The 12,927-nt window shown below is 38.4% G+C and overlaps 2 protein-coding genes across 6 annotated transcripts in view; both read left to right on the top strand.

The window, feature by feature from the left end:
• Positions 1-10,838, top strand: part of rxfp2a (relaxin family peptide receptor 2a) — a 40,467-nt gene extending 29,629 nt beyond the window's left edge. For all 5 annotated transcript variants that reach the window (XM_046411003.1, XM_046411002.1, XM_046411004.1 and 2 more), the window contains 8 exons: positions 1,961-2,032; positions 2,127-2,198; positions 2,353-2,582; positions 4,232-4,377; positions 5,235-5,330; positions 6,305-6,473; positions 7,590-7,808; positions 7,972-10,838. In XM_046411003.1, the coding sequence (XP_046266959.1) occupies positions 1,961-2,032; positions 2,127-2,198; positions 2,353-2,582; positions 4,232-4,377; positions 5,235-5,330; positions 6,305-6,473; positions 7,590-7,808; positions 7,972-8,237 (1,270 nt within the window). In that variant the 3' untranslated portion in view covers positions 8,238-10,838. The remainder of the gene's footprint in view (positions 1-1,960; positions 2,033-2,126; positions 2,199-2,352; positions 2,583-4,231; positions 4,378-5,234; positions 5,331-6,304; positions 6,474-7,589; positions 7,809-7,971) is intronic.
• A 770-nt stretch (positions 10,839-11,608) lies between these two features.
• Positions 11,609-12,927, top strand: part of fryb (furry homolog b (Drosophila)) — a 56,156-nt gene continuing 54,837 nt past the window's right edge. The window contains exon 1 of the mRNA XM_046411635.1: positions 11,609-11,979. The gene's annotated coding sequence lies outside the window, so the exon portion shown is untranslated. The remainder of the gene's footprint in view (positions 11,980-12,927) is intronic.

Below are 12,927 nucleotides of genomic sequence, written 5' to 3'. Positions count from 1 at the left end.
TGTTATTGTTGTGCTGTATAAACAAAACTAAAAAAAAAATGGCCCACGAAGCAACATTTAGCCCTCGGCTTACTTACCTTATTTCCAGTTTGTGCCACTTTATACTTGAAATCCATAACATATTGGACTAAATTAGTGTACTTTTTACTTTATTTACTCAATTTCTAATCAACTCAATTTCAGTGGGTCATCAGTTAGGACTACAAGTATTTTAAGATTTCTACAGAACCCTGTATGTGTATTGTAATGGTGAACACTCACAGGATCCATTTTTCAGCTAAAAGACTACTTTTGATACATCGAGTACATTTTTTATTATCCATGTGTAACCGTGAACAGAAATAGCAAAAATGGAGCGAATGGTGCTGGTTCGATGTAAACTGTTGAAATTCTTTGCATCTTCGCGTCCAAAACAACATTAAGGACAAAAAAGTGGCAGAAATCTGAAGGTCCTATACATGTTTCTGAAAAACAACGGCCGATGATCTCAGTGATTAAAGTGTCCGTTATGTTTGAATAGACCTTTTTCACATTTGAACTGTTTGTCAGTTTTCTGTAGACATTAACTCGCCGTTAATGTCTACCAGCATGCAACAACAGCAGGACTCAAGAAACGACACACCTGAGAAAACAAAAAAGCAGCCATTGATAATATTAACACATATTGTATTTGGTTTGTGTTTGTGTTAGTTTGTGTCTGGTCTGTCAAGCTGGTAAATGGAGCTAAAGAGCAGGTGGTGAATTGAATTTGTTATTTCTGGTTGGATGTTGCTCAGAGTGAACGACTGTGCTGCTGTCTGTTTCAAAGCAAGTCCAACGTCAGTCTGTGAATACTGTGAATATTTAGCTTACCATAACTTCACCCATCAGCATTTCAAGACCTGTTGCTAACAAAACCGAGGATCTTTAAAACATGTGTATTATGTCAGTGTTTCATCTCAGTCAGCTCACATTGCTTGACATCAATTTTCCAACACTTTATTGCAAGGATCAACATCACATTTATTTCTCTTTCTTGTCTTGAGTTGTGCAGCTTTGTCAAAACTTAACCAAGAGGTGACATTTCAGACCGCATGACACACACAGAGTGTAGTAAAATTCACTTCAGAATATGATGTTCCAGTAGATGATGATGATGATGATGATCCCTCCATCCACACATTCACAAACACACAACCACACACACACACACACACACAGGTAAACACACACAGAAAACGAAAAAGAAACAGACGGAGGTTGTTGCATTATTGATTCATGAAACGAACTGGCAATTTGCTCTTGTAACGAGCAATCCCACTCTTGTGATGAGATTCCTTTGGCACGGCGATTATCCTGCACAGCCTGCACCGACATTTTTTTTTTTTAGTATGAGATACTGAAAAGCGATGTAATGCTGTTTAGTTTGAATTTGCTTGGAGCTAACTTGGAATATGCAGCTAGCTACAAGCATGTCAATGTTAAGTCTCTCTCCATATTGTGAGAATAACTCTAAACCTGTAATGTTTATGTGTTTGTGGTTGAAATGTTTCTGAAGTCACATTGAAAACAACAATAACATATTTATAGTCTCATGTGAAGGGCTGTTTACCCGGGCCTGATGTGTAAACACAATATTGTGTTCGTCCTTATCCTTCATCTTTGGCAAAACTGAAATACAAACTGTTTGAGCCAAACGTAACAGCCTTGGGGTCATCTTTAGACATACATGTCATGATGTAGTAATGAAGTTCAGCTGAGGATAAGACACGAAGTCTTTCGAACAGTCAGAATTGAATGCGAATTACACATTACAGTCAGTATAACAGGGAGGATGTTATATATTTCTTAAAATACACAAATATATAATTCACTCTGTAGCCAGTGTGAGGTGTAACACAGAAAGTCTTAGTCTGTTTTTTTGTTACAAAATGACAAAAAATATTCGAATTTCACTGTCAGCGTCTGTTTCTTGTTGCAGAAATATTTCCTACAATCCCCTTCTCCGCATTCACCCGAGCCACTTCAACCACCTGACACATCTTCAGTCTCTGTAAGTACTCACACACACACACACACACACACACACACACACACACACACTCCAAGAAACTGTGCAGTGGTGAAATATGCTCTGGTTCCTATAGGGCTCTTGAAGGGATAGAGATTCCTGATATACAGACGAAGATGTTCCTACCTATGAAAAACCTTTCCCACATGTACGTACAAATCCTACAGATATCATAATCTTGACGTGTCTGCTGTCACTGAACATTCAAACAGGATGTCTGTTTATCTTTTTATTCCCTTTATGTGTCTTCCACTGCTCCCTTCTATATTATTATATTGTTATTTCCACCTTTCCTCTACCAGCTACTTTAAGAAGTTCCAGTACTGCTCCTACGCACCTCATGTGAGGTCCTGTAAGCCCAACACAGACGGCATATCTTCCTTCGAGGACCTGCTGGCCAACATGGTGCTGCGGGTGTCTGTTTGGGTCATGGCCTTCATTACATGCTTTGGTAATCTCTTAGTCATCGGTATGAGGTCACTGATACGAGCTGAGAACAACCTGCATGCTGCCTGCATCAAAGTCCTCTGCTGTGAGTAATCACACGCCATCCTGTCTTAAAAAGTGTACATTGTGTATGTGTGCAGAAATGCTTTAATATGCATGCATTTGACTATGTATGTAAGGGCTGTTATAAACTCTAACACCAACAATGCTATTTAAAAGAAAAAAAAAACAACAACACAAAGACAGAAAAAATAGAGGATGTGGAATTAAAAACTCTTGGAAATGAAACTGAAATAGCACATTAACGAAAGTAAGTCTTCAATATGCTATTTAAATAAATGAAGACAGGTAGCTTGGGTCCAGACCTCTGAGTCACTGCTCACATCTCTACTTTCTGCTTTCAGCGAATGATGAAGTGACAGGCCAGGAGACAAATGGTCCTGTAGGGAGATAAAAGTCACTGTTTTCCAAGACCAACCTCATGTTTGTCTGAAATTAAAAACATTTCGAAATCAGCTGTGAATTGAGGCATCAGAAAGAGCAAAAACACACCATTTGCAGCCTTGGAAACTTTTGATATCTGCTGCAACACTGCAGTAATTAAGTGTGGAAAGAAGAAATAGGTTTCTTTTTTTGTTACATGGAGTATATAAGTATAAAATGCTCGCAGTGATGAAGAGATCACAACTTGCCGGCGTGTAGAGTTTAGTGTCTTTGAGAGCTCACACAACTTTTCTTAGGCTGAAATTTCCTTTCAGACCAAGTAAACTGTATTATTGTTGGAGTTTTCCTGTTACTCTTGCAATTATTAGTATTATTACATGTTAAATTGAGGCAAGGGTGATAAATAAATATAAGGGATTGTAACAATAAACAAAACACTAATCTTATAACAAGAACCTTAAGTGAGACAAATTTCCATTTCATTTTTAATATCTTGGATAAGATTAATAGTCTTGAAATATATAAATATAAATTCAATGTTAAAAAAAAAAGACTTGAGCTGTTATTAAGTTTAATTTGAAAATCACCAGCAATAAAAAGCCACCAACCAACAAAGTTGGCTACACATAACACTGCTGCTTAAATCAACAGTAAGCACTTCAAAAGACAGAACATTTTTAACAGGGATGGAGGTGCTCCTAAGAGTGCTTTTCTACAAAACATCCACACACTCATTGTTTTTTAATGTACATTTTGACTACTTTCCTTCATTCTGCACCATTTATCTCTTATTTCTACTTTGTATTTGCTCCATTTTATATTGTCAGTCAGTTACCATTTCTTTAGCTCCACCGTGTCTGCTTTTCTTATAACTTAAATATTTCCTAGCCCCCTCTAATCCTTCCCTCTCTTACTCCCTCTCTCTGTGCCAGTTGCTCCTCTTCCCTTCTCTTTGTATTCATCCTCCAGGCTTCACTCCCTTCACTGCATTCTCTCACCTGTATTCAGGACACGTCTTTTTAAACAATACCGTAGCTTGAACCCTTGAAGAAAAAAAAAGGAGTCGGCATGTTTTTGCGTTATTCTTATTTCTTATTTTGTCTTGCATTAACCCAGTTACTTACATACTTTCTCATCCAGTCGCACACACAAACACACAGCCACATCCCATGCAGGAGATTACTCTCGGGACGGTAGGAATAATGATCTGAGCTATATTTGGAGTCTGGCTTCAGTATAGCACCCCTCTCTTGATAAAAGCTCTTTAATTCGTCATCTCTTATCGTTCAGGTGCAGACTGCCTCATGGGTGTGTACCTTTTCTTCGTTGGGGTGTTTGATGTAAAATTTCGTGGGCAGTACAATCGTAACGCCCTGCTCTGGATGGAGAGTGTGGAGTGTCGGACCATCGGATTCCTGGCCATGCTCTCCTCAGAGGTAACTTTGATCATGTATGCATACTAACCCTAACCCAACCTGTAATGCACAATAAAACGTACTCACTACAAGATATGTCCAAGGTATATTTATATTCTTTTTAAAGCTGTCAATACCAGCCTCTGCTGCTGGTTCTGCACTGAGGTTAAGAGGGAGAATTTGATTGTCATGCATTTCTGCTTGTAGTGCTTTGTTATATGCCTACAAAGAGTGACATTTTGAGAGCCTATGTACGCTAAACATGAAGTATGCTGGTCTGATTTTTCTCTCCTGATACCTCCACCCAGGGTATCTGAGCATCCAAAACCACTTCACAGTCTCCACTCTTTCAGTGGTTGGAGCTCACTGGAATCATTTTTAATTTCTAATGTGATATTATATTGACATTGACTGAAAACTGTTTTTTAAGGGCCCTTGTGCAGTTTTTCCTCATTATTGGAGCACTATTGTGCACAGTCATGAAGATTTAATGTTTTGCTTAGGGGCGGTTGATGGCGTTAACATGTAAAAAAAATGTATCAATGTGCCTACAAATGTGGTGGAAAAAGCTTGCAGAAATCAAAAATGCACATAAACAATGTGCAAAAAAAGTTTTGTGTAATAAGGAGATTGCTTTTAGTAATTGACTCTCAAGTCTCCAATTGCTTTAACAAAAGCACTTAAATGCACCAACAAGGAGGAGTTTTCAGTCGCTCATTGCTCGCCGCTGTGCTAATGCACTGAAAATCACAATAATGTGCCGGTGTGGTAATTATAAGTCATATTAGCTTCAGCTGAACCCAGTGTCTGTGTGTGGTAACATGGTGTTACTGTCATTTAAAACATGTTCCTTTAGGATTAACATTGTTTTCCCTCAGGTGTCTGTTCTCCTCCTCACCTACCTGACTCTGGAGAAGTTCCTGGTCATTGTCTTCCCCTTCAGCAACCTGCGACCAAGCAAACTTCAGACTGGAGTGAGTTACCTATCCCTTTAGTTTCTTGTGCTGATTTATACAGAAGAAAATCTCTAAAGAAACAAATGAAGTGCTTAGTGCTCACTTCAGTTTTTTGGTATGCAAAATAATCTTAGAAACTGATGGTGTGAAGACCATCCGTGTGCTCTTCTGTAGCAGTTTTGAAAGGAATGAGTTATTATCAGGCAAGTGTTCTGCTAAAACACTCTTTGGCTTTTGTTGTAGCTACCTTTAGAAAGAGATGAATTATATTATATTGCAGAGCAGGTCCTAATTACAGCAAAGTAGAGCGAGAAAAGATGTTTAATGAGTGTGTGTGTTTGTAGCATCGCAGCCATGTGTCACAGGGTGTTCGCAAAGCAATGTTTTATTTTTAGATAGCTACGATAATATATATAAATGACACTACACTAATTCTATGAGTATGAATAAGCCAAAGAAATCTGCTGTCAGTTGACTCACCTTATGTGTGTGTGTGTGATTAATTAGGAATTAATTATTGAAGAGTCTCATTAAACCAGCTCTTAACTTGTGACACACCCTTTAGGAGGGAAGGGTTCACACTAGAAACACTCAGTCATATTCATGCAGGTGTACACTTTTCACGACTATCTGCTGATATGCTCGTGCCAAAGCATTTAAGTTGTTGCACCTTTCTCTACCACGCCAACCTTTTCTTTATGTGCTGTAGTTTTTGTTCTTGTTTACTGATCTAAGATCTAATTTTCCTTTTAGATAAGGAAGACTGTTTCTCTAGCTAAGCCCTCGTTGCACAAACAGGGCAGTTTCAGCCAAATCGATCTGGTGAAGGTACAGCCTGAAACAGCTTGTCAGTCAGCAGCAGACATTAAGACTTACATAAATGTTTTTGAAGCAAGATCTGGTCAATTTAAAAATCATTTATCTTACATTGTGGGCTTGGAAGACAGCTCTGTTAGAAATCCTAACAGCATGTTTCATGTCCCTGCTGCAAGGTGGTCCTGGCCTCTATCTGGCTACTGGGGTTCATTATTGCTGCTGTGCCCCTAATGAATGAGGACGTGTTTGGAAACTACTATGGACGTAATGGGGTGTGCTTTCCCCTGCACTCTGACAGGCAAGAAAAGCCTACTGCCAAAGGATATTCAACAGGCATTTTTCTGGGTAAATTAAAGAAACACAACAGCTTATTTTGTAGTGAATGCTAATTTTAGTAATGTGCAAGAAAAAAAAAAGTTGTTCGTAAGCTGTTTTAGTTTGTTGTTTTAAGATAAGAACTTTATTGATCCCGCAGATATATTGCACACCAAGATTAAATATTGAGCTTTGAATCAAATAAGCAATCCTGTCATCTTGAACATTTCAAGAGCAACCTGATCCCATTTCAATTGGCTTTGTTACAAAATCAACAAACAGAGCAGGAAACAGCTCTGCAGCTTAGATTGGGTTATTACACAGCCGATTTTATAGCTCAATCAACAATGCGCAGTTAGTCTGGGATCTTATTTCTCCATGTTCTCACTTAAGACCCATAGATGAATGAATTATGGGGATAATCTGTCTTAAAGGCTGCCAGCATTTACATCACTAGGCTGTTAGGTTGTTGTTAGAATCCTGTGAAATAATTCACAAGCTGCCAGTTTGTCACTGATCATCACTTTTTTGAGTGCACAATAAACATGCCTGTGCACATATATGCATGTTTGAGGAAGATATATATTGTCCCTACCTCTGTTGTATGCACATTTGTTTAAAGTTACTCACTTGATTCACTTAGGTCTTTACTTAGATACATGTACATGTTTGTAGTGTTTTACTTTTATGCTACTTTAGCTACTTTATACTATATGTCAGACAATAGTGGAATGATTACTAATTACTTTTCAGACATGAGTTATTTACATTACAGTCCATTATTAACGATTAAAACAGTGGTTCCCAACCTTTTTACCGGGTGACCCCTCACAAAAATCAGTGTTTAGCTGGGGCTTCTTGTCATCTTTCAGATGATCAAAAATGCTGCACCACAGCCTGCCACAACTTTAACATGATGCTCAAACATTGGCTCTCATGTCATCTTTAATAATAAATCAGTCACAGTATAAGTACTTTGCCTTTAATATGTGTAAGCACATTTTGCTGCTAATACTTCTGTACTAAAGTAGAATTTTGAATGCTGGACTTTTACTCATAATTAAACTTTCATGTGTTGTGCGCTTTTACTTGAATGAAGGATGAATATTTCCTCCACCACTGCATTTATGTGTGTGAATTCTTTAGGTCTAAACCTGGTGGCATTCCTGGTGATTGTCTTCTCCTACTCCAGCATGTTCTACTCCATCTATAAAACTGGCATAAATGCGACAGACTTGAGGAGCAGGCTGCACAGAGATGTGGCTGTGGCCAACAGGTTTTTCTTTATAGTGTTCTCTGATGCCCTCTGCTGGATCCCCATATTTTTGGTGAAAGTACTGTCACTACTGGAGGTAGAGATACCTGGTAAGAAATTAAACCACTCTGTGTGTGAATTTAACATCTCATGAAGCACCCTGCCACACATTAATGATCTGTTTGAACCCTGAATATAAGGATCAGCATAACGCAAAGCCTCCACAGGCATGCAATTAAAAATGTGTCCAACTTTCTTGTCGTTCTCCTTCAGGCACCATCTCCAGCTGGGTGGTCATCTTCATCCTTCCCATCAACAGCGCATTGAACCCCATCCTGTACACCTTGACCACCAGCTTCTTCAGAGAGCAGGTGGAAGTCTTACTTTGTCGCTGGCAGAGAAGACACACCTTGAAAAAAGACCGCAAAAGCCTCACCTCCTCCACAATCTTCATGGAGACCCCACGGGTTCCTTGCTACCAGCTACCAGCCTACCTCCAGCGGGTATCTCTTAGCGGCGCAGATCCTCGCTACGCCTGAGTGAGGCAGGAAGTGTCCTGCCAGTCTGTAAACTACGGGTTGAGGACCTGTAACTGGTTAAATCTTAAGGCTCCGACATGACAGCACCATTTGTGTGTTTTGACAAGAATGACCCGCCACTGGAACATGATCAACTTTCGCTGAGCTGTCTCATCACGCTCTGACACACGCCACATTTGTAAAAACGACCACAGTTAGACACTTTTGTCCAAGGCAGTTTTAGCTTTTTCCCTCACGCATACACAGTGAGCACGTTTGGGTCATTTCCACATGTGAGAATGAGGAGCTACAGAGGAAACCACCAATTTTACAAATAGCAAATGACTCTCCATACCACTCAGCTCCGTACCGCTCCATTAAAAACTTAATGGAATTGTGATCTGTAAATGGAAAGTCAAACTGAATTTTGAATTGTGAACAACTGAATTGTGGATGATTGGAATAAGCTTATTGATGTCAAGTTAAGTCAAGCCGAAAAAGTGCTATTTGTGTTTTTATAGAATACATAATGTTCAAAATTTTTACTTTAGGGTTTGAGAGAGAACTTGGAAACGAGCAGCCAAATATCCGACAGACTGTTTTCTATGACGTGACTGACTTAAAAATGAAGTTCATCTCATGTACCGCTCATAATCATTCTGAGCTGAGAAATAGGTTCAAGGATAAATGGTTTCATTCTCAGCAAAAACAACTATTGAGTCTTGGACTGCATAAAATGTAGTGCGCCAGACATTGTTCATGGGATTATAATTTTAGCATAACTCAAATGAAAATGCAGATCAGCCATTGCATTTATTTTGATGTAATGTGCACAAAAACCGAGATGAATGTGAAATTCAAATGCCAAAATCCAGCTCACATTTTGTCTACCAGTTTTAATGCAAATGCAAACTCAATGTTACATTTCTTTTTAACATCTTCTGAGATGCAATTTAAATTAAATCAATGACACAGTCAAAGGTATACATTTATTATGCTGTCCAAATAATCCATGACATTTGAGGATGCTCTCTGCCTCATCCTCCTGCATTTCTGCTTCTTGTCTTTGCTTGTGCTCATCTTCTCTTTCTGATAATTTATCTTTGGTGTATCAGTTGTTTTGGGTTTTGTTTTGGGTCCGGTAAGTTTTCCTCGTTAGATTTCCTTCTGTAATACCCGTTTTCCGCAGCCTCTTCTGCATACAAATGTGGAACAGATGGTGCAAAGCTTTGTAGCAATGCATCTTAGCATGACGTGTGATCATGGAAATTATGAAATAAATGCCAAAAATGCTGTTAATTCATGCAACAAATTGGATAACAAAATATTTAACTGTGAGCTTAAAGATAATTTTTGGTATAAATCATAAAAACTAATAACTTTAATATAATAATATTTTTAATAATTATTCTTTTCACTTTCACACTGCCAATATTAAATGTCATGTGGAGTGTGTAAAAATTACAGTATTATCTGGGATTCTGCATTGGGAACTATGACAAAATGTTAAAATGAAATGCACGTTGCAATGAGAATTCTGATTACTTAAGGTAGGATTGTAATTAACGTGCACAAGGAACTTAAAGCTTAAATGTAAATTGCCACATATTACTGCATTGCAGCACCAGCATTTCAGACCAAAAATGAAATGTGCTTGTTCAAGATTCAAGATTTTGTTAATGCACGGCCTATTTTTCACTTAAAATACTTTGAAAAACATTTAACTCTACGGTGACCTGCACACACTAACATTCATGCACGAAACCTACCGAAACAGTGAAGCTCAGATTACAACATTCAGAGGGAGTGTGACGTCTTTCTCTGTCCAGGACGCCATTACTCCACTATATCTTTAAGTAGTAAATAGGTGTTTGCCGCTATATTAATGCTCAAATTATCACATATTCAACCTTCAATGAAAAAGTGAGATAAAGGGAATTCACCATCGACAGTCACTGAATGTTAGGCGAGGCAACAGTTTCCTGCTTCCCACCGACTGTAAATTGACGCCTATTTTTGCCATAGTCTTTATGATTTGATATAATAAATGTAATCTGAAATTTCTGTGATGTTTTGTACTGTGCACTCCATTTTCATGCACAGTATGTGTTCTCACTAATTGCGATATGAAATACATGAGGAATTTGATTAATTCATTTTTCTCTTGTCACACTGCTTGACATGACTGCTCCTTCACTCATGTTTCTATTTTTACTTTTTTATACTGATATATAATATTATGCCTTTGTTTATGCTACCTTGAAATTGTGGCTTTAATTCAGTGACAATCACCAACAACTAGATCATGGTTAGAGAGGAACAAAGCAATGAATGCTATTCAGGTGAAGAGAAAGGGTGGTTTAATGATTGCACAAAGTTCAGAAAAGTATGCCGAGCGGTGGAACCATCTTTGATGAAATAAGGAAAATCATTTGTTATTATGCTTTGCAGATGTGGATATGTTTATTTTGTTTATTGGTTTTTTTTTATATTTGGCAAAGGAGACTGTCTTCTTTGTGTATGCTCTTTCTATCAGTGTGGTTGCTGGAGTCAGGTTTTGTGTTTATTGGTCTCCCCACACAGATGGCCCTTTGATTGAAATAATAAAAAGACCTGAACAAACTTGAAGTACACTTGAGCATTTTTACGATTTGTGTGGACGATAAACTATTCATTAAGGATACTTTTAATTTGAAAGGGACACAGCTAACAAGTGTGGGTGCACTTACTTTATAAAGGAGCCAAGATGATTACTAAACTTGTATACACACACACACACACACAGGCACAACGTGCTGAGTAAGCAATTGTGTTCTAAACTTATTAAAGCTCCATAATTGCACCCAGCATAGATGAATCTGTCCCACTTCTCCATGGACTTTAGCTAGTACTTGTGCTGCCATATAGGACAGTAACATTTTAATTCAGATTGAACTCATCTCTCATCAGAATGTCTAAAATGTTTTAAATCTTGTATCATAATCTTAATCTTCAAAGTAGCTATAGTTACAAAAGTCAAATAGGTGCAGTGGAGTATAAGTAGTCTAAAAAGTAGCATAAAATAAAATATCTATGAACAAATGAACATATAGTCAAATCATATGATCACTTGTTAAACAGAAGTGTAGGAATGAAGTATTGCCCATGTTTATGGAAATAAAAAAAATATATAAATATAATAAAATAAAAAATATGTTAAATAAGTGACAGATGTTACATTAAACAAAAACCCCACTCATAATAGCTGCTGTGCACACAAACATTTATTGACAGTAAACAAAAAAAACCCCAAACATAAGGAATTTCACCTTACGAGACAAAGAGATAGCTTGAATGTCTGCTTTGTAACACAACTGACTAAACAGGCGTTTTGGTTATATAAATTTTTAATTGAACACAAATGTATTCAGCTTTTTCTTCTACAGGCCTTTCATCACTTGATTTAGACGACACCTGCGGCGCTCAGCATCTTTCCGTGGCAGGTGTCCTGCCCTTGGACCAAGGTGCCCCCTTAGCGACACTTGGATGGACACCGCTGCCAACCAATAAGAAACGTTTCTAGCCTCAGTCTCCAGAAGTTTGGCATCTGATTGGTTGCTAAGGGCGGGGCACTGTCATCCTGAGCAGTAGTGCTGTCAGCCGGGGCGGCACGACTCCTGGAGGAGAGACCAGACGGATTGATGAAAACAAGCCACTAAATCATATAAACAAAGAAACCGAGCCAGGAAATGGTCCCATAGCCGTCAAGATCAACGCAGAAAAGGTATCGTTCAGTTTAAGCTCGCATTAGTGCTGTGTCTGGCGGTGTTTAATGGTTCTGTGTTGACACAAAGGCTACCGAGCAATGTCTTCATTTAACATCGATATAACTACCACGGTGGCTTATACTAGCTCGCTGGCTACTGAGTTAGCTACAGACATAGCTGATTATAGTGGTCGACACTCAGTAGATAAAAGAAGATGTACGTGTGCGTGTAACCTAAACACGCTTCCACGTTTCCTCTCACAGCGAACAATGCTGCGTTGCTTTGTGAGGCAGATTAGCAAAGCAGCTGTCTATATGATAACAGCGACTTTTATTGTAGATACACTCTCGTGATGGCGGTGAAAGATAATATGCTACACTACATGTTAGCTACCAGCTAGCTTACATTAATGAAATAACAACCAATGCACAATTGTAAGCTGGGTGCTAACAAATACAGTTTGGGGGCATAAATAAAGTAGATAATATCTTGTAGTGTAACATAACACATGAACGTCTCCCAGATTTGGTGGCTGTCAGAAACCCTGTCTGAGCCTTTGGACCATTCACTGATGTGATGTTTTTCCTTATTGTGAAGGTGATCACATAGTTATGGGTTGTGGATTGAAACACAAGCTTAAAAAAAAATAATAAAATGGTTTTGGCCTTTTGACGTGCATCATCCTGGCTGAAAAGCTGTGCTCTTTTTTATTCTAGTGCTGAGATGCTCTGCAGTCGGGTTGAACATTTTGTGAGAAAAAGCCTGTGTTGCAACATGTATTATTTAAACACTCACTCACACACACACTCACACACACACAGACAGTCATACAACCAAATAGCAGAAAGCACCACCATTGTGGGTTCCTTCATTTCTTGTCCACTGACAAAACCAAATCATGTATGTGCATTTTTGATTGTGTCAGGAGGAAGAGCCACATACTTTGTAGGTTTGCTGTTAAGTTG

This window comes from Scatophagus argus, chromosome 14 (genome assembly GCF_020382885.2).
Source record: "Scatophagus argus isolate fScaArg1 chromosome 14, fScaArg1.pri, whole genome shotgun sequence".
NCBI classification, from domain to species: Eukaryota; Metazoa; Chordata; class Actinopteri; family Scatophagidae; genus Scatophagus; species Scatophagus argus.
This window is presented reverse-complemented; position numbering and strand designations above follow the sequence as displayed.